The sequence below is a fragment of the Myotis myotis genome, unplaced genomic scaffold (assembly GCF_014108235.1).
Source record: "Myotis myotis isolate mMyoMyo1 unplaced genomic scaffold, mMyoMyo1.p scaffold_m19_p_2, whole genome shotgun sequence".
NCBI classification, from domain to species: Eukaryota; Metazoa; Chordata; class Mammalia; order Chiroptera; family Vespertilionidae; genus Myotis; species Myotis myotis.
Genome location: NW_023416324.1, coordinates 16353459 through 16375483, shown reverse-complemented (window position 1 = coordinate 16375483; position 22025 = coordinate 16353459). Strand labels below are relative to the sequence as shown.

Genomic DNA, 22025 nt, shown 5'->3' with positions numbered 1-22025 from the left:
GGGAATCCTAGGTCCCGGGTGCAGGGCTGAGGCAGAGATGGTTAGGGGCAATCAAGCCAGCAGGGGAGCAGTTAGGGATGATCAGGCTGGCAGGCAGAAGCAGTTTAGGGGCAATCAGGCAGGCAGCCGAGCAGTTAGGAGCCAGCGGTTCTGGATTGTGAGGGGGATGTCCAACTGCCGGTTATCCCCCGAGGGATCCCACATTGGAGAGGGTGCAGGCCGGGCTGAGGGACTCCCCTCCCCACCCCACCCCACCCCCCCCGCACAAATTTCGTGCGCCGGGCCACTAGTGCTGTATAAAAGCTGTAAGAGGCAAGCATTCTTCATGATTTTGCTGTAGCCTTTCAGGCCTATCACCTCAGGAGAAACAAACGGCTTGGCAGCAAAGCCCTGGGGAGTGTGGGTGATAGCCCTCGAGTGCTAGTGACCTTTGCCCATTCCCAGCCTCAGAGCTTCTGGCTGCTGCTGTGGCTGGCCCAAGGTTCAAGTCCACACAGGGCTTAGTCCAAGAAGGTCAAGAGTGGGAACACAATGAATCCAGTCACCCTAAAGCAAAGCTACACTGATCTTTAGCTTTCATTCACTCACTCATTCAGTTAACGATTTTTTTTTAATCCTCACCTGAAGATATATTTCTTTATTGATTTTTAGAGAGAGAGGAAGGGAGAAAGAGAGAGAAACATCAACATAAGAGAGAAACATTGATCGGCCACCTCCTGCGCATGGCCTGATTGGGGATCAAACCCACAACCTAGGTATGTGTCTTGACCGGGAATCAAACCCCCCACCTTTTGGTTCCTTCAACCAACTTCAACCAACTGACCCACCCAGCCAGGGCTACCAGAACGTGTTTAAAGGGCAACTTCTGCCTAGCCAGTGTGGCTCAATGGTTGAGCATCGACCCATGAACCAAAAGGTTGCCTGTTCCATTCCTGGTCAGGGCACATGCCCCAGTTTCGGGGTTGATCCCCAGTAGGGGGCTTTTAGGAGGCAGCTGATCAATGTTTCTCTCTCATTGATGTTTTCTATCTCTCTATCCCTCTCCCTTCCTCTCTCTCTAAAAAAAATCAATAAAAACATACTTAAAAAAAATAAATAAAGGGTGATTTCTCCTCTTTTCAGTCCTGGTAATAGCCTAGAGAGAGGGAAATGGAAGACTTCTTGAAAATCACTGTGAGCCTGGCCAGTGTGGCTCAGTGGTTGAGCACTGACCTATGAACCAGGAGGTCACGGTTTGATTCCTGGTTAGGGCACATGCCCGGGTTTCGGCCTTGATCCCCAGTGTGGGGCCTGCAGGAAGCAGCCAATCAATGACTCTGTCATTGGTGTTTCTCTCTGCCGGGGTCCAGCCCCAGCGGTCCAGGGGTTCCCAAAGGTGTGGACGGAGTCGGCGAAGAATGTTTTACACGGAGACAGCAGACAGCGTTCAGAACTCTCTAGCTCTTTCTAGTCTCAGTGGATCTTCCTGTGCCTGGCTGAGGCCACAGAGAAAAAGATCCCAAGCCAAGCTGAGCCTTTATTTTATAGTGAGAGGTAAACAAGGTAGTGGTTTCCATAGTTACACAATTCTTGTGCGTTTCACTTGTTTTGGCCACTTCCTGCACTTCCCTCAGCCCATTAGCTTCCCCATAAGATCTAGAGAGCCTCATAAGGTCAAGCCTAATTATGCTAAGAGGACTGTGCCCTCTAAGCTGGGACTTGTTTGTGACTTTACCAACAGGTCAGTCCGAGGCTTAACCCTATAGCCGCTCCCCACATCTCTCCATTTCCCTTCCTCTCTCAAATCAATAAGAATAAGTTTTTAAAAAAATCACTGTGACTGGAAGATTGCAACTTGACAAAAGTAAACCTTGAGAGATGAATTCATTAACACACAGAGCAAATATCAATTTTTTTTAGCACTGACAGAGAACGGAGCCCTCTGTTCAATTTATCTGATCATCAAGCTCTTGAAAAGATGTGCAAAGATCTTATTTTGATGGTTTGCCTTGTGTTATATTTTAATCTCAGACATCTTCATTTCATTTTTACCTGTTTAACCTTCACAGCTGAATTTATAATGAATCAAACCCCAAATGAAGCCCATTAACCCAAGTGAACACACGACTTAAAATTTCCCAGAATGTAGGGAGCGGCTATAGGGTTAAGCCTCAGACTGACCTGTTGGCAAAGCCAAAACAAGTCCCAGCTTAGAGGGCACAGCCCGCTTAGCATAATTAGGCTTGATTTTATGAGGCTCCCTAGATCCTTCCTGGGTAGCTAATGGGCCGCAGGAAGTGCAGCAAGTGCTGCCAAAACAAGTGAAACTCACAACATTGTAGCTATGGAGACCACTACCTTGTTTACCTCTGGCTATAAAATAAAGCCTCAGCTTGCCCTCTGTGGCCTTAGCCAGGCACAGGAGATCCACCTAGCCCCGGCTTATTCTCTTTGTCTTTTCTTCACTCCTTCGCTTCCCCCCACCCCACCCCCCACCCCAGGCTCACCAAACCCTTGCCTGTGCTGGCCTGGCACACCAGAATAGTGTTAATTTCATCCCATATATCATAAATCTGTTCTTACTTATCAGACTGTGTAAGTTTCAATCACTTTAGGCTTAATACAATAATGTTGTCTTGATATGCCTCAGATTTAAATATATATATACCTTCTATTGATTTCAGAGAGGAAGGGAGAGGGAGGGAGAGACAGAAACATCAATGATGAGAGGATCCTATTGGCTGCCTCCTCCACGCCCCGCCCGAGGGATCGTGCCTGCAACCTGGGCATGTGCCCTGACGGGGAGTTGAACCATGACCTCCTGGCTCATAGGTCGATGCTCAGGCTCTGAGCCACGCCAGCCGGGCTGCCCAGATTGTTTTTGTTGTTGTTGTTATCTTTGCTGTTAAAAGTATTGCAGATGTCCCTATTTGTCCCCCAGCGTCCCCTCCAGCCCCCCCCACAGGCTCCCCCACACTGTTGTCTGTGCCATGGGGCGTGCATATCTGCTTACAAGTTCTTCAGTTCACCTCTCCCCACCCACCCACCTTATGCCTCCAATTTGTGTTTTGGCTGTGTCTAGTTTATTCCTCAGCAACGACGGGGAGGCTTACAGGATTTAAAAAGTGACCTGTGGCCCTGACCGGTTTGGCTCAGTGGCTAGAGTGTCGGCCTGCAGACTGGAGGGTCCCAGGTTCGAGTCCAGTCAAGGGGCATGTGCCTTGGTTGCGGGCACATCCTCAGTGGGGGGGTGTACACAGGCAGCTGATCGATGTTTCTCTCTCATCAATGTTTCTAACTCTCTATCTCTCTCCCTTTCTCTCTGTAAAAAATCAATAAAGTACATATATATATATATATATTTTTTTTTAAGTGACCTTGCCAGCACCGGTTTGGCTCAGTGGATAGAGCCTCGGCCTGTGGACTGAGGGGTCCCAGGTTCGATTCCGGTCAAGGGCATGTACCTTGGTTGCGGGCACATCCCCAGTAGGGGGCGTGCAGGAGGCAGCTGATCGATGTTTCTCTCTCATCGATGTTTTAACTCTCTATCCCTCTCCCTTCCTCTCTGTAAAAATCAGTAAAATATATTAAAAAAAAAAAAAAGTGACCTGTGGCCCACACATACCTTTCCTTTGGCTTATCGTGTTTGGAAACTGTTTAATTTGTTTTAAAACACTGAAAATGCAGCCATTTTTAACACAAAAATCCCAATTTCGGACTCCTGCTAAAACACATAGTTGGTCCGCGTCCGCTCTGTGTCCGTTGCTATTTGGCATCGTGCTTGTGTCGTTTTCCTTCCCCGGGAAGACAGTGGGGAGTCCGTGACCCGGCCCTCCACTGCCAGCCCTGCCCAGCCGGCCGCCATGGGCCTGTTCGGGGTGTCCGCGAGGGCACAGGGCCCAGCCGGCTGTCCAGTGGTCAGTGCGGCCACCCGCCCAAGGGGTTCGATCTGGTCACGGCCACGTCGTCACCCATCCTCGACTGTGGGTTCATCCCAGCCCTGTCCCAGGGTCAGGGCGCGGCTGGGGGGCCACCAATCAAGGTGTCTCCTTACATCCATGTTTCTCTCTCTACGTCTCTCCCCTCCCTCCCACTCTCTAAAAATCAACAGGAAAAGATCCTGGGGTGAGAATTAACACACAAAAAGGGCATAGTAACTACACTGGTGGACGAAATCAGACTTTCCAGGCTCGAATGCAGGCTTCCACAAGCGTGCCTCAGTTTCCTTATCTGTGAAATGGGGACAATAGCAGCGCCTCACCAACCTCACAGGCTTCAGTTAAGAAATGCAAAATGCTTAAGGCAGTGCCTGCTGTTTTAATAAAAGAAAAAAAAAATGATGCAGGGGTCCTGGGACCATGTCTACCTTTGCATTGAGTCCCAATGGCCAGCAGAGAGCTTAGAGCAAAAAAGGAATCAATACACATTTGGGAGGGGGATGTCTAGCGACCCAGCAGTGTTTGGAGTAAGGAACTGATACAGGAGGAACATGCCGCCTTATGTTTAGAGCAGCTGGAGCAGCGGAGGGTGTGGAGCGGGAGTGGACGGGGCTGAGGATGGTGTGGGGTGTCGTCCTCAGAGTTTTGGAAGGCTGCCCTGGAGGAGAGTGTAGATTTTTAATAGCTTCTCTGGGTAGAATTAGAAGCGGGTCAACCCATCAGGCGCAGTGAACTAGGACTGAGTTTCCTGAAAGCACATATCCTGGGGGACTGCAGGGTGCAGACTCCGAAGCGGGAATTCTACGATAGCGCTTTATTTTTTAGCATGTTTCTATTGATTTTTAGAGAGCGAGGGAGAGAGAGAAACATCAATGATGAGAATCATTATCAACTGACTCCTGCACGCCCCCTACTGGGGACTGAGCCCGCAACCGGGAGCATGTGTCCTGACGGGGAATCAAACCCGCGTCCTCTTGGTTCCTCGGTCCAGACTCAAGGGTTAAGCCACACAGACCCGGCTCTACTATAGCGCTTTAGATTAAGGCGTCCTGTGATTGGTGAAAATTTGGCGGGAACAGAGGAAAACGCCGAACAAAGGAAGTGACGTCACGTCGCTTATTGGTGGGGGTGGGATTATATGGGTTTGAGATCCGGAATTATTGGATTGGTTATTTTTCTGAGACGCCGGCGGCCTCGCGCAGATCCTCGCTTCCGCTGACGTAGCGTGCGTGCCCTTAGTCAAGATGGCCGCAATGGCTTCCGGTCCTACTTGGAACGGAGGGCGCGACTTCAGAAGCCAGGCCAGCAAAGACCGGAAAAAGCGTAGGATTCACGAGCATTGATTGGCTGACGAAGGAAGCGTTCTTGGACAGTGATTGGCTCCGCCATTCGCGGGAAGGAGTTTGTGGCGCCAGCGAAAAGTAGAGTGCTGCAGCCGCAACAAGGTTCTGAGGCGTCCGGCGAACCCAGTGGACCGGAGCCTTCTGGGCGTCTTTCCTGAGGGAGTCGTGACCAAGATGTGGAACAGTAATGATAAATATGGCGGAGGATGAGAATAGCAAGAATTTAGCAAAGAGGGCGGGGATCGGAGAGGCGTGTGGTGGCGGGAGGGGGGAGGGGCGGGAGCCGGGGCCGCGGCGATTGGAGGCCGCGACAGGTGGTCGGGAAGCTTAGGGACGCGCTGGGAGTGTTTGGGTCGAGGAGCGAGGTGGGGAGGGGGCCTGTGGGTCGTTCAGAAGCTTGGGAAAGCGGCTCAGGTGCTAATGCGGTTGTTATTTAAAACCAGGTGGATTTGAGAGCTATGGCAGCGCCACCTTCGGGGGAGCCGGCGGCTACACCCAGTCCCCCGGGGGCTTTGGATCGCCGACACCTTCTCAGGCTGAGAGGAAATCAGTACGTGGAAAGAGTATTTCGTTTTATTTGGTCTGTCCTGAAGCGCGTAATTCACCCATGGGAGCAAATGTGTGCGGCGAAGGAAGGGTGGTAAACATGAGCTGATTTGATAACTGTCAACTAGTACCTTGCCGAATCCCCTAAGTGCTGTAAGTTTGAACAAAGGAGTCTCCCCAAATGTTGCACTCACGGCGTCCTTGCCTTTATTTTGAAGTTTACTAACGTAGCCAATGCCTAGTGGGAAAACCGAGCTCGTGTTATTAGCCTCTTTTACGTCCTTTTTGTGTTCCGAGTCGTGTTTAAGTTAAGCAGAGCGAGGTGACACGGTGCGGTGCAAAGAGCGTGGCCTCTGCGGTCAGTCGGCCTGCCCACCTTCTTCCTCACACGTGCCTCGCCAGGTTGTCGGACAATATGAGAACCTGTGTGACACGCCGCCCCGTAGTCACGTCCGTCCGCGTATTTCTTAAAAGACCTGAGCGAGGACCATAATGCATCGCGCCCGAATCAACTGCCTTTTAACGCAGCGAGTGAGTGGAGCGGCTTGAACCCGGGGTCTCGGTGGCCCCTGTGGCTTCTCCACCTGAGGCGGTGCTGGTCCTACTCCTCCCCGGGAGCGGGTGCGTCAGCCGAGGTCGGAGGAAGGAAGGTGGAAAGCTGGCCACGCGCCTGTTACATGGAAACGGAGTTTGCGTGTAACAACTGCTGTGGGTTTCGTCCTTTCGGTACAGGGTCAGTGTGGCCTCTTAGGTGCCATTCAGGGTGTTAGCAGCTTCTGTGTTTTGCGGGCCGGTTGGTAAGCTTTTACGTACACTGAGTTCTGGGGTGGGTGTTGGGGGGAAGAATGAACGCATCGGTAATTCTCATACATTTGGGTGTTGCTTTGTGTTTTTCATGCAGCTTATTTCATGTAATGCTATAAGGTGTTTGTTGCTTACTCCCTTGTACAACACAGGCTCGGGGAGATTGAGGGACTCCCTAAGCTGACACAGCGAGTAACTGGAACCAGACGGAACACACGCGATGCTGAGCAAATCCAAAATCTGGTAGACAGCCTCTCACGGTGGTAGTTTTTGTGTGTGTGTTTTTAACCGGAAAGACCAGAGGGGACTCCAGTTCTCTAATTTTTTCTCCTTGAGGCTGTGAAGGTGAAAACAGAAGCTAAACAATTGGTTCTCATCTTTCCTCCCTAAGTTTAACTATTTTTTCTTCATTCCAGTTGTTAGAATTTTTATCTCAGGATTCCTAGCTTGGGCTGTGTTTTGAGACAGCTTTTCAGAGAATGATGATGGTTTAAGCTGAAGACTGAAACCTAAGTCTTTTTGTGTTTAAAATCCAGTGCCTTTCCCACAGTAAATTAGATTTAAATGTTTCCTGTTGACTGTAAACCCATTATATTTTATTGAACCATGAGAAATTTCCAGTGTTTCATTGATAAAAATGGTGGTTTCCCACAGTACTTAAGAATATCCTGTGGTTCATAGTCACCTAGAAAATTATATTTTCAAAATTGAACATACTTGTGCCTGGTTCACTCTCTGAATCTTTTTGGAACAAATCAGGCACTCATTGCAATCGGTTTCTGGCACATAATAGGTGCTCATTAAAAAACAGGCTACAACTGATTTGAGATGAATTTGAAGGCATTTCTAACACTTTACTAATTACCCGTACATAACTTTTTTACCTGAGGAGTAATCGTATTTATTAAATACCTATGTAGACATCGGTGTTGTCACATTTGTATAAGTTATATGTTTCAAATGTCCTCATTTTACAGAAGAGGTGGTGGTGTGTCCAGGGCCTGGAGCTGGGATTTGAACACAGGTCTATAGAACTGTCTGACTCCAAAGCCCATGTTCTTGCTGCTGTTACTGTAGTGATTTTTAATTTTCTTATGCTGCAGATACAATAAAACTCTCGGTTGTGAGAGTTTGAGAACTAAATCTGGGACCTCAGCAATTTTCAATCTATAAATACTAATATAGCATATAACTTCACCTATAAAATGCTGCAAAGTAAAATTTAAAAATATAGTCGGTTCCTTCACATCCTTATTAAAAGCTATTTCAAATGTAAAGAGTGAGGAACAATAGCTGACGCAATAATTGCTGACATTTATTGAGTATGCATACATGAACCAGGTAGTATTGTAAGTACTTCACCATGTATGTAGTTTTCATAATGATTTTGTCATTCCTAGTTTTATAGATGAGGTTATTGAGGTACAGATGAGTTGAGAAATGTGACCTAAAACACACTGCTCCTGAGTGTGTTTTACCCTTTCCCTCAAAGTGCTGCTTTTTGTGGTATGTGTTCTAGTGGTTGGCTGGGCTTATTTTCTACCATCTTGCTAATACCATTCACAATTATACTTGAGCAAAGTGAAATGTTGCTAGTGTCATGGACCTTTGGGGTAAAGCTGCAACTGCTAAATCCTTGAAGGCCAAGAGTCTACTATGTTTGGTCTTGCATGTAGAACAGTCGTCGGGTTACTCCCTGTTGATTTCTGACAGGAAGAACTCTAATCTTTAACCCACTATGCTCTTTTTGTTTTGAATATTCCCTCTATGATTCTGTGGAAGTGCATATTTGTCCTCAGCCTGTAATGCTCATTCCTCAGCTACTATTTTTTCACTGTCAAATGGTTGTGCTTCAGCCCTCGCCCGTTTGGCTCAGTGGATAGAGCATCGGCCTGCAGACTCAAGGGTCCCAGGTTCGATTCCGGTCAAGGGCATGTACCCTGGTTGCGGGCATCCCCAGTAGGGGGCATGCAACAGGCAGCTGATCGATGTTTCTCTCTCATCGATGTTTCTAACTATCCCTCTCCCCTCCTCTCTGTAAAAAATCAAGAAAACATATTTAAAAAAAAAAAATCAATGGGAAAATATCCTTGGTTGAAGATTTTAAAAAAGGGAGAGATTTAGAGCAAGCTCAAAGTTCTGTCTCCACTGGCCATTTCTCAAACCCTTTCCAAATATCATCTCATTTCACCAGTGATGAACAGCTAGCTACAGCTAGTCCTCAGCCTAAAGCTGGAGTTGCCTCTTAAAAGTCTGTTCAGGAAGCAGGTCATTCCTTATGCTGTCGCCACTCTGGTCCACTTATTTTGGTGAATCTCTAGTGCAACACAAACTTAACCATTCTTCAGGAGCTTTGGAGTCAAACAAACCTGAGTTTGAATTCTAAAGTGTGGCATTTGTTAGCTATATGACCTTTGTTTCCATATGAAGCATAGATAATGAGGCTTGTTTTGAAGATCCAATCCTATATAATAATACTATATAATAAAAGGTTAATATGCAAATTGACCAAATGGCGGAATGACCAGTCGCTATGATGCGTACTGACCACCAGGGGGCAGATGCTCAACACAGGAGCTGCCCCTTGATGGTCAGTACGCTCCCACAGGGGGAGCACTGCTTAGCCAGAAGACAGGCTTTTATGGCTGGTGAGTGCAGCAGCGGTGGCAGGAGCCTCTCCCACCTCCACGGCAGTCAGATATCCCCCGAGGGCTCCCGGACTGCAAGAGGGCGCAGGCCAGGCTGAGGGACCCCCACTCCCTGAGTGCATGAATTTCGTGCACTGGGCCTCTAGTGTTATAATAGATGCAAAGTGCTTGGCACATGTAGCAGGTGTTAAATGAGTGGTAGTTATTTCAGTTGACTTTGTGCATGCTCTTTTTTTTTTTCCAGAGAACCCGAGCCCAGCACATTGTACCCTGTACCATATCTCAGCTGCTTTCTGCCACTCTGGTTGATGAAGTGTTCAGAATTGGGAGTGTTGAGATATCACAGGTATGAATAATGAAATAAAAATTATTTCATTTAAGTCCTAACTGGTTTGGCTCAGTGGATAGAACATCAGCCTGTGGACTGAAGGATCCCAGGTTCAATTCTGGTCAAGGGCATGTACGTTGGTTGTGGGCACATCCCCAATAGGGGGTGTGCAGGAGGCAGCTGATCGATGTTTCTCTCTAATTGATATTTTTAACTCTCTATACCTCTCCCTTCCTCTCTGTAATAAATCAATACAATATATTTTTTAAAAATAATAAGTTAAAGTGGACTAAAATTTTAAAGAAATACATAAATGTTGCTTTTGTTTCCAAGAAAACCAAACTTTTTTTTCTCCTGATCTAGGTCACTATTGTGGGGATAATCAGACATGCTGAGAAGGCTCCAACCAACATTGTTTACAAAATAGATGACATGACAGCTGCACCCATGGATGTTCGCCAGTGGGTTGACACAGATGTAAGCGGTTTTTAAATCTGAGTGGGGTTTGGAGGTGTTGGATTTCTTTAGTCTTTTTGAAGGTTCTTTTTTTTTTTTTTTTTAAATATATTTTATTGATTTTTTACAGAGAGGAAGGGAGAGGGATAGAGAGTTAGAAACATCGATGAGAGAGAAACATCGATCAGCTGCCTCCTGCATACCCCCCCACTGGGGATGTGCCTGCAACCAAGGTACATGCCCTTGACTGGAATCAAACCCGGCAGGCTGACACTCTATCCACTGAACCAAACCAGTCAGGGCTGAAGGTTCTTATTATAAAAATCTATATATATAAAAGGTTAAATGCCCATCTGTCTGACCGGTAGCTGTGACATGCACTGATCACCAGAGGGCAGACATTCAACGCAGGAGCTGCCATGACGCACAGTGACCATTTAAAAATAAATAGCACCACGGACCCAGCACCGACAAACCAACACTCGGCTTACCCCAAGTGGGACACACGCCCACCACCACCCTGGAGTGACAAGCCACCAAATCACAGCCAACGCTGCCAAGACCCCCTGGCACAAAATGTGGCCCACAGCCCAGCCCCACCCGGAAATGGTCATTGTGGGCGCCTGGTAATGACATCGCGTAGCAATGCCCAGCTTCCTCTCCCTAGCAACTAGCCTCCTTGGAGTTTCTTCAGCCCATGAACCTGACTTGCTTTATAGGCAGGTGAAAACATTTTAAAGTTTAACCAGATGTTTGTGAAGCACTTTCCCATGCCTCATCTCATTCGATCCTCACAGAAGTCCTGAAGTAGATAGGAGACTTGGTAGAATCCTGTTTTCTTTTCATTAGCAAGATGATAATAGTGATATTAAAATATTTCTTCTTGCCGAACCAGTTTGGCTCAGTGGATAGAGCCTCGGCCTGCAGACTGAAGGATCCCAGGTTCGAATCCGGTCAAGGGCATGTACCGTGGTTGTGGGCACATCCCCAGTGGGGGGCGTGCAGGAGGCAGCTGATCGATCTCTCTCATCGATGTTTCTAACTCTCTATTCCTCTCCCTTCTTCTCTGTAAAAAATCAATAAAATATATATTTTTTAAAAATAAAATAAAATAAAATATTTCTTCTAATTAATTTCCTTTCAGTGTGCACGAATCTGTGCACTGGGACACTAGTAATACATAAGACATCAAAGGCAAAATTCTTAAAATAAAAGGTTAATATATTTTATATTGTAAAAGTTTAAAACCTAAACTTTCCAAAATACTATAAACAAGTTAAAAACGCAAGAGATAGGAAGCACTAGAGAACAAGGATTTTTATGTTGGCATTGTATTCCCAGCACCTAGAACAATGCCAGTTACATCATGGTCCCTGAATAAATATTATTTAAATAAATGGGAAAAATTTTTGCACATACTATAAACATCAAATTTTTTATTTAATAACGTTCTTACAAAGAAAAAAGCAATTGCATTTTAGAGAAGTAGGCAAAGAAGATACACAGATTATTTATTACAGATGAAATGGCAGCAACAATAATTAAGTTTAATAGGCATTAAGATATTATTTTTAACATACTAAATTGGCAAAGAATTAAAAAAGAATGGCATTGCCCACTTTTTTTTTAAATTTTATTGATTTTTTTTACAGAGAGAAAGGGAGAGGGATAGAGGGTTAGAAACATCGATGAGAGAGAAACATCGATCAGCTGCCTCCTGCACACCCCCTACTGGGGATGTGCCCACAACCAAGGTACATGCCTTTGACCGGAATCGAACCTGGGACCCTTGAGTCCGCAGGTCGACGCTCTATCCACTGAGCCAAACCAGTTAGGGCGCATTGCCCACTTTTTATGAAAGCAATAGGTAGCACAGTGCCTCTAGTACTTAGTAAGCACTTAATTAGTTAATGATTTGTCACTGTTTGTTTGGGAAAGTGAGTACCATCCTACTCAGATGGTATAAATATAAACTGGTATAACCTTTCTCTAAAATCAGCTGATGATCACTCTAGCTTGTTTGGCTCTGGATAAAAGTGTCAGCCTGCGGACTAAAGGGTCCCAGGTTCGGCTCTGGTCAAGCGCATATACCCAGGTTGTGAGCTCAGTCCTCAATAGCAGGGAATGCAGGAGATAACCAATCAATGATTCTTTCTCATCATTGATGTTTCTATCTCCCTTTCCCTCTCTGAAATCAATAAAAATATATATTTTTTAAAAATTAGCTAATGATCAAAATCATCCTTCATAAAAATGTTGACCTCATACTCTACTGCTAGAGGTTTACATTAAGGAAATAGTTAAATACATGTGCAGTTGTAAGAATGTTGATCATATCATTATTTATAATAATGAAAAATTAAAAGCAATCTTAAAATGCTAACAATAGGGTATTTTTAATTAAACCATGGTATATTTATAAAATATTCCAAATGATGTAGAAGTGTATGTATTGTCACAAAGAAGTGTTTACCATAAATTGTTGAGAGGAAAAGAGCATGCTATACGATAGTATGCATAGTATAACCCCATTTTTGCAAAGAAAAACGTGTGTATGGAGGAAATAGACTGAAATAAAATAAATGTTTTTTATTTTTTAATTGGGCAGAGGCCTTTTTAATTTTTTTTTTTTATCGATTTCAGAGAGGAAGGGAGAGTGAGAGAGAGAAACATCAATGATGAGAGAGAATCATCGATAGGCTGCCTTCTGCATGCCCCACACGGGATGGAGCCTGCAACCTGGACTTGTGCCCTGACCGGAATCGAACTATTACTTCCTGGTTCATAGGTTGATGCTCAACCACCAAGCTACACGGCCTGGGCAGCTTTTTAGTTTTTTATAGTCAGGTATTTTATAATCAGGAAAATCTTTATGAATCAGCTTATATTTTTTTCTTATAAATAAATAACGTGCCCTAACCAGTTTGACTCAGTGGATAGAGCGTCGGCCTACGGACTGAAGGGTCCTAGGTTCGATTCCGGTCAAGGGCATGTACTTGGCTGCAGGCACATCCCCAGTAGGAGGTGTGCAAGAGGCAGCTGATCGATGTTTCTCTCTCATCGATGTTTCTAACTCTCTATCCCTCTCCCTTCCTCTCTGTAAAAAGTCAATAAAATATATTTTAAAAAATAAAATAAATAAATAACGTGTACATATTCTATAAAACCCCAATTATCCCAGTTAACTATTGTTACTGCATGCCACAACTGGTCCTCCCAATTAATAGAATTCTACATTGTTTGAATGTGTGCCTGTTGTTGCCTATTTAGGCTGTTTTAAATTTTTCAATATTGTGATCTATGCTATAATGAATATTCCTAAAGCTAAATCTAATGCATGTTCTTAATTTCATTTAATTCCTAAAAGTAGAAACACTATGCCAATATGTATGTCCACTACCCACCAGAAAGTTGTGTGTCTAAGAGCATTGAATGAGAGTACCATCATTGTTTGCTTTTTTTATGATGTACATAACAGAACTTTGGAACTGGAAATTACCTTTAGAGATGTTTATTCTAATTCCTGTTTTTACAAAAAAGTTAATTCTAATAGGTTAAACTAGTTAGGGATATATTAGGATCCTGTAGCTTTAACTTTTTGTTTCTGTACATAATTTAGAGATTTTTTTTTTAATTAAATCTTTATTATTCAGATTATTACATTTGTTCCTCTTTTTTTCCCCCCCATAACTCCCCTCCTCCCAGTTCCCGCCCCACCCTCCGCCCTCACTCCCCACCCACTGTCCTCATCCATAGGTGCACGATTTTTGTGCAGTCTCTTCCCGCATCTCCCACACCCCTTTCCCCCCCAGGAATAGTCGGTCCATTCCCTTTCTATGTCCCTGATTCTATTATAATCAACAGTTCATTCTGTTCATCAGATTATTTATTCACTTGATTCTTAGATTCACTTGTTGATAGATGCATATTTATTGTTCATAATTTGTATCTTTACCTTTTTCTTCCTCTTCCTCTTCTTAAAGGATACCTTTCAGCATTTCATATAATCCTGGTTTGGTGGTGATGAACTCCTTTAGCTTTTCCTTATCTGTGAAGCTCTTTATCTGACCTTCACTTCTGAATGATAGCTTTGCTGGATAAAGTAATCTTGGTTGTAGGTTCTTGGTATTCATCACTTTGAATATTTCTTGCCACTCCCTTCTGGCCTGCAAAGTTTCTGTTGAGAAATCAGCTGACAGTCGTATGGGTATTCCCTTGTAGGTAACTGAGTTTCTTTCTCTTGCTGTTTTTAAGATTCTCTCTTTATCTTTTGCTCTTGGCATTTTAATTATGATGTGTCTTGGTGTGGTCCTCTTTGGATTCCTTTTGTTTGGGGTTCTCCTCGCTTCTTGGACCTGTAAGTCCATTTCTTTCACCAGGTGGGGGAAGTTTTCTGTCATTATTTCTTCAAATAGGTTTTCAATATCTTGCTGTCTCTCATCTTCTGGCACCCCTATAATTCTGATGTTGGTACGCTTGAAGCTGTCCCAGAGGCTCCTTACACTATCCTCGCATTTTTGGATTCTTTTTTCATTTTGCTTTTCCGGTTGGGTGTTTTTTGCTTCCTCGCATTTCAAATCATTGACTTGATTCTTGCGCTCCTCTGGTCTGCTGTCGGGAGTCTGTATAATATTCGTTATTTCAGTCCGTGTATGCTTAATTTCTAGTTGGTTCCCCAATATAAGATCGAGGGTCTCATTAGTTTTCTTGTAGATCTCATTAAGTTTATCGGCGGCTTCTAAACAGTTCTTGAGAGACCTTAAAAGTGTGGTTCTGAACTCTATATCTTCCATTGACAATTTTGTCCTGTTTCTTTGTCTCCGCATTTTGTTATGCTTCCTTGGTGCACCCCCTAGTGGTCTTTGTTCGCAGTCTTATAGTTAAATCTTGATTCTTGTAGCTAATACCAGGGAGGGTTTGACCTCCAGGCCAAGTGGCTATGAGAATCAGCTGTGTCAGCAGTGAGAGAACTTCTGTCCTCTAGGGAGGTGCTAATCTAGCCTTTGCCTGAGGCTATCCGGCAAATGCCTGTGTGCAGGGCTTGGGCGGGGCGGGTCGCACAGGATCAACAGGGTGGGCCGGAGAGAGGAGTTATGGCAGCTCTCAGTCCTGTCCCCAGGGGCTCTGCCTCTCTGAGTCCCAGCACCCGCTGCAAAGCTCAGAGAGAAAGCTGCACTCGCTCTGACCGAAGCCAGACAGTCCCGCTTCTCCCGTTTGAGTCTGGGTCCCTAAAGACTCGCCCGGATCTGGAGCTCAGAGTCTGCGACTCCCTCCCGATTGAAAACGCCAACCGCGCCCTCCGCCGCCAGCCAGCTCCGCGCACTCCGCACCTCAGAATTTGACTTCAGCACTGCGCCTCCTCTGAGTGTCCGTATGCGTTTCTCTTTCCTCCTAGTTGTAGGACTTCCACTCAGCCAGCGTTCCTGTGGTTCTGAGTGATGTCCCTTCCGTTTTTTGGTTTCACTTTTGAAGTAGTTGTTCAAAGCAGCAAACTCCGGCGTTAACCTATGCCGCCATCTTGGTTCTCTCCTGCATAATTTAGAGATTTTAAAGAAGCTTTTACCAATATCACTAAAACCTTAGTAATGTGTTTGTATTTTACCTGTTAGGATGCCAGTGGTGAAAACACTGTGGTTCCTCCAGAAACGTATGTGAAAGTGGCTGGCCATCTGAGATCTTTTCAGGTAAAGTCAGAAAGAAAAAAAGACTGTTAAAATGTGTTTCCATGGGCCCTGGTTGGGTAGATTAGTTGGTTAGAGTGTTGTCCGGATATGCCAAGGTTGCAGGTTTGATCCCCCTTCAAAATAAAAATAAAAAATTTTTTTAATGTATTTGCATGCTAACAATTTCTAGATTCATGCCTGCATTTAGGATACTTAAAACTTAACTAAGTCTTCATGTTTAATGGGAGTTATATTGAAGTTATTTTATTACTCTCTTCTTCAAAAGGAAATAATGGATTTTTACCTTAATGTAAAACTAACAGAATGGTAGAGAAAGAACAGGATCTCTGCCTGCAATTGACATCTATGGCATCCAGTAGGCGTAGATGGGTGGGCACTGGATATAGAGTCAGGATGCTAGGCTCTGCTTGCTATGTAACCTTGGGAAGTCATTGAACATCTCTGAGCTAGTTTAGTTTTTTTTAATATATTTTATTAACTATATTTAGATTAACCTTGAGTAAAAATTTTTAAATATATAACACATTTTTCCCATATTAGCAAAATATAACCAAGAAAAGAGCCATAATGTTTTGACCTTAAATGACTTGAATGTGCTTATCCTTTATTCTCTTACTTTAATAGAACAAAAAAAGCCTGGTGGCCTTTAAGATCATGCCCCTGGAGGATATGAATGAGTTCACCGCACATATTCTGGAAGTAGTGAATGCACACATGATGCTGACCAAAGCTAACAGCCAGGTGAGCAGCTTCACTCATAGTTTCCTTTTTTTCGTTATTAATATATCTGTACTGATTTCAGAGAGGAAGAGAGAGGGTGAGAGAGATAGAAATAACATCAATGATGAGAGAGAATCATTTATCAGCTGCACCCTGCATGCCCCCGACTGGGGATTGAGCTGCAACCTGGCATGTGCCCTAACCAGGAATCCAGCTGTGACCTCCTGGTTCATAGGTTGATGCTCAACCACTGAGCCACACTGGCCAGGCCTAATCGACCTTTTTAAAAGCCCACTGAGGCTGCTGTATGGATAATAGACTATAAGACACCAAGAATAGCAACAGTAGTAGTTTAGGGGAATGGTAACAGCAGTGGTTAGATTTATTTTCTTTTTTTTTACGCATATATATCTTTATTGATTTCAGAGCGGAAGGGAAAAGGAGAGAGATGGAAACATCAGTGATGAGAATCATTGATCGGCTGCCTCTTGCATGCCCCCTAATGGAGTCATTTCATAATGAACTCACAATAATGAGCTCACAGGGCACGTGTCCAGGTTGTGGGCTCAATCCCCAGTAGGGGGCATGCAGAATGCAGCTGATCAATGATTCTTTCATCATTGATGCTTCTATCTCTCCCTCTGAAATCAGTAAAAATAAAAATATGCATGAGATGGGACCACTTGAAGCAACACATGAGGTCATTTCAGCAGAGGTAACCAGGTAGGAAATAGCATTCAGTCCAGTATTACTGGATCATAAAACATAAGACTTCTATTTCACCAGCAGACAATGTGAAGGTATCTTGCTTGAAAACAAAGGGCCAGGACTGACTCTTGGTTCTTTTGTTTTGTTTTATTTACCTCAAATGTTCATTTGTTGAATGAGTAAATCTAACTGGATGGGATTTCTCCTAGTGAGCTTCCACAGTGCTCCTGTATCCTGTTATGGGTTCTTAACATTTGATTGGTCATTCTTACTTCTTCAGTTCAATAGATTAAACATTTATTGAGCATGCACTGTTCCCCAGGCACTGTGCAAAGATGAGGGGACTAATGGGGTACAGTGAATGAAGGCTGCTGTGAAAAAGACTGGGCCATATGCTATGAGAGCCAAGAAGGAAGACCATGACTTAACTTGGCTTTGGGAATGTCAACGAAGTGTTTACCAGGCAGACAAGGAGAGGAGCATTCCAGACAGAAAGCGACATGTTAGTGACAAAAGCATGTTTTTGGATGGCAAGAAGTGCAAGTGCAGTTGGGGGATAGAGTTGCTAAAAAGGAGTGATCAAGAAAAATACAGATTTTGACATCTAATTGTGGTAGGTCTTGAGTGTCTACAGTGATGGCGAACCTTTTGAGCTCGGCGTGTCAGCATTTTGAAAAACCCTAACTTAACTCTGGTGCCGTGTCACATATAGAAATTTTTTGATATTTGCAACCATAGTAAAACAAAGATGTATATTTTTGATATTTATTTAATATATTTAAATACCATTTAACAAAGAAAAATCAACCAAAAAAATGAGTTCGCCATCACTGGCTAGGAGTTTTATATTGTTTTCACAGGCAGGGGGAGCCACCTGGAAGCTTTTAGGCAGAGAAGCAACATGACCAGAAGTTACTTGGTAGCAACAAGGAGGGTTGATTGGAGTAGGAGGCTAGGAGCTGAGATAACAATCAGGAGGCCAGGTGTGTTGAGGATTGACTTGAGGGACACTGTCGATTGTATTAAAAGGCTGTGGTGACAGGAAGGGGAGGAAATGGATGACTGAGGTCGGTCTGATTAGGTTTGCGTTTACTAATTGAGATGGAACATAGCAGGGCAAGCAGGTTTGGGGAAGAAAGTAATGAATTTTATTTTGAAGTGTGAGATAGCTAGGTGTGAGATAGCTAGGTGTAGGTGTCCAATAGACGGCTGGGAATAAGGATTTGTGCCTGGGAGGCGGTCTGGAATGAAATCCTGGGGGAACTATCAAGCCTTTCGGGAGACAGGTAGAAGAAGAGCTAATAAAGGATATTGAGAAGGTGTAGTTTGAGAGGTAAGAGGAGAATCAGAAGACGTATCAAGAAGCCCGGGAGTGGGTAGGGAGAGAGAAGCCCAGGGAGAAACTAAAAAAAGATTTAAAGAAAAGAAGAAGTAGCTTAGGGAGGGGTACATTGCAAGAGGATTATGCTAAGCAGTTTCTCCTTCTGAGAGGTCGAGTGTTATGAGGCCTGAAAGAGATTATTGGGTATGTTGGTTGAAAAGTTTTTGGTGGGAACAGTTTCAGAGGTGCTTTGGGGAGAATCCAAATAGTGGGGGCTTGAGGAGTGACTAAGAAGAAGGGAATGAAAACTCTTTATAGTCTTTTTTTAAAAATTTGGTTATAAAAGAGAAGAGAGGTTGATGGAAACTATTCTTCTTTTCTTCTATGTAACACTTCATGCCTACTTGACACTCAGTGAATGCTTGAGTGGTTCAACACCAAAGATATCATTATAGCAAACCTGGGTAATTTTCTTCTCAGTGCTAGTTTTCCTCTTGTTCCCCTCACATTACAAAGAATAGAAGGAGCTGGGTTTGATATGATGTGCTTTGCCCTCCTTTGAAATATTCATCAGATAATAGCTTTTCCTTCCAATATAAATACTTGTTATTGGGCCCTAGCCGGTTTGCCTCAGTGGATAGAATGTTGGCACATGCCCAGGTTGTGGGCTCAATCCCCAGTAGGGGGCATGAAGGAGGTAGCCAATCGATGATTCTCTCTCATCATTGATGTTTCTATCTCTCTCACCTTCTCCCTTCCTCTCTGAAATCAATAAAAATATATTTTAAAATAAAAACTTATTGGGAAAACTTTGCCTAAATTGTTTTTTGTAAGCTGCTTATTAACAAGCTCTTTAAAAAAGCAAGGACTGTGTTTAAATTGATTAATTTTCTAATGTTGTGAATTTTTTTCTTAATTCAGCCCTTAGCCGGGAGAGCGCCTATCAGCAATCCAGGAATGCGTGAAGCAGGGAGCTTTGGTGGGAATAGCCTCATACCGGCAAATGGCCTCACTGTGGCCCAAAACCAGGTAAACTCACTTGAATGGCTCCAGAAATGCAAAGCACAGACTGTCTTAAATTTTGCTACTTCCTTAATGATTCTGAGGCTCAGTACCCAACTCGTTTCCTTCTTTTAAAGACACTTTGGTTTAAGAGGGGAGCTGATTCAAAGTAGTTGCTAAAATCGTTCTGATTTTAATGTTCAGGTGCTGAATTTGATTAAGGCTTGCCCAAGACCTGAAGGATTGAACTTTCACGATCTCAAGAACCAGCTTCAACACATGCCTATAGCCTCAATCAAGTGAGTATTTGGTTTCTATGAGCTAGGACTCCGGAATTATGCCCATTTCACCTCGTCAGAGTTTCCTGGTAATGAGAAGTGGGTTTTAAAAAAACTATGTTGCCGAGCCGGTGTGGCTCAGTGGTTGAGCATCAGCCTATGAACCAGGAGGTCATGGTTTGATTCCCAGTCAGGGCACATGCCTGGGTACGAGCTCCATCCCCAGTTGGGGGTGTGCAGGAGGCAGCCAGTCAGTGATTCTCTCTCATCGTTGATGTTTCTATCATTCTCCCTTCCTTTCTGTTATTAATAAAAAATAAACTTAAGAAAATAAACCACAAAACTATCTGTTGACAGAAAGGAAGTCGTTTAGTCATGGAAAAATAGAAAAGAACTTGCAAGGATGTTGTTGCCCATCACCATCACTCATTCGTTTGTTCATTCAACAAATACTGAATCCCATTATGTGGGATATAATTTTGAGCAAAATTGACCTTATACCTCTTGATTAAATCTGGAGGAGTGTGAGGTCCTTAGCTCTGGTCTTTAGATGTACAGTACCACTTGCATTGCCATCCTACTGTGGAGGTGTATGCATCAGGCTGTCTGCACCTGAAGCCATTTAGACAGTCCTCCCCACAGTCTCGCCCTGATAGAGTTAACACTCTATCAAGCAGCTTCCTGAATCCAGTGAACTAATCAAACAGGGTATTATGATACTTGGATTGTTGTTACCATAAATCAGTATGCTAGGCCTAGATAGAAAAAATGCTCAGGTCTAATTTCATTTCCTGTCCTATAAAATGAGGATAATAGTTTCAGTCTCAGAGTAACTATGACGATGAGGTATAGAATGGCTGTCACATAGTAGCTGTTCTATAAATTGTTCCTGTTACTAAATATGTTACTGACTCTGGCCCTGAGGGCTGTGAAGGTTTGAAGGTCTCTTAACGTTTCTGGAAAGACCTTCCCTTTACTTCCTTCAACTTTACTTCCCAGCGGGCAGGCTAGAGGTTCAGTGGGTGGGTGGGGAGGACAACTTTTAAAAATAGCTCTTTATGCTAGGAGATTTTATGTGCAAGCTGGACTACAACTTTAGGTGATTGTTTTGATTTGCTTCTACTGCTATTTAAGTGAGGCTCTATTTTCTTGCCTTTATATAATTTGGGAGAGTTATCCACGGCAGCCCTCTCCCAGTAGTCATTGCCTCCATGGATTACCTCAGTTTTGTAATTTTACTGGCATCTCTCCCTGCAAGAGCTTTTTGTGAGCAAATGGATGTGAATTCTTAGCTAAGATAGAAAGTGGGGAGGTAGTGAAGTTTACATATTTGGCAATGTCGGGAAGGCAGTTCCCTTTCTTTGCCCTTTACTGTGCCCTTTTAAGGTTGACTCAGTGCCTTAAGAGGCTAACACAGAAGGGTAAACTAAGTCTCCATAAAACCCACAGAAGAGATGATAAAACTCCTCTTTGGATCCTGTCTGGAGTCACAGCTGAAAAAAAAAGTTTTAATATAAAAATGTTTTATAAAGAAAGAAAATGAGCTTTTTTCCCCTCCCTTTCTTTTTAGGCAAGCTGTGGATTTTCTAAGCAACGAGGGACACATCTATTCCACTGTGGATGATGATCATTTTAAATCCACAGATGCAGAATAACTGGATCTAATTGGTACCCAACATATTTTCCAGCGGGACCTATTTTCTCAGTCTGTTGTGTCCAGCTGTGCATATGTTTTGAACAGTTGACTTCTAGAAAGTAGGTTTCATCCAAAAAATGTCTCAATTGACATAATTTTGAAACTTACTGCTCTTCCGTTATTTTGAAATTCAAAGTGAGATAGGCAACTCATAGGGGTGTGAGCCAAACTGGAATTTCTTAAAAGAAGTTACAAATTATTAGTTATAATACCATCTGGATAGATGGAAGTAGAAGCGGGATGCTGCCATAGAGTTGGGCAGTATTACTTAAATACTCAGGAGTCTCTATTCCTAAAATATTACCTGTTGAGTACGATTAGGATCTGTCAGCAGAGAGCTAGCCAAGAAACCTGCTAACTTCTGCCCGGTTTTGTTCCCCATTTTGGTTATGTGGTGTTACTTTCAGAATTGCACTTTTCTTCAACTTGTCATGACTGCTGCCAAGTGTTTTGGTAAATAGGAAGTTCTAGAGTGGTAGCCTCATGTGGCAGAGGAGAGAAAGAAATGTCACCGTGTTTTGTACAAAATAAGTACATTCGTATGTTTAATAAAGTAGTTCTATTATTGTAGTAA

The 22025-nt window shown here is 43.7% G+C and overlaps 1 protein-coding gene and 1 non-coding gene across 2 annotated transcripts; both read left to right on the top strand.

Moving 5' to 3' along the window:
- The first annotated feature begins 5290 nt into the window (after positions 1-5290).
- RPA2 (replication protein A2) lies at positions 5291-22025 on the top strand. Its single transcript, XM_036351924.1, has 9 exons — positions 5291-5444; positions 5704-5810; positions 9503-9604; positions 9950-10063; positions 15652-15726; positions 16351-16467; positions 19397-19504; positions 19682-19776; positions 21326-22025. Exons 1-9 carry the CDS (start codon positions 5435-5437, stop codon positions 21408-21410), a joined length of 813 nt encoding a protein of 270 aa, XP_036207817.1. The 5' UTR covers positions 5291-5434; the 3' UTR covers positions 21411-22025.
- LOC118678037 lies at positions 21129-21250 on the top strand. Its single transcript, XR_004974713.1, has one exon. It is a non-coding gene; the product is annotated as a small nucleolar RNA SNORA26 (small nucleolar RNA).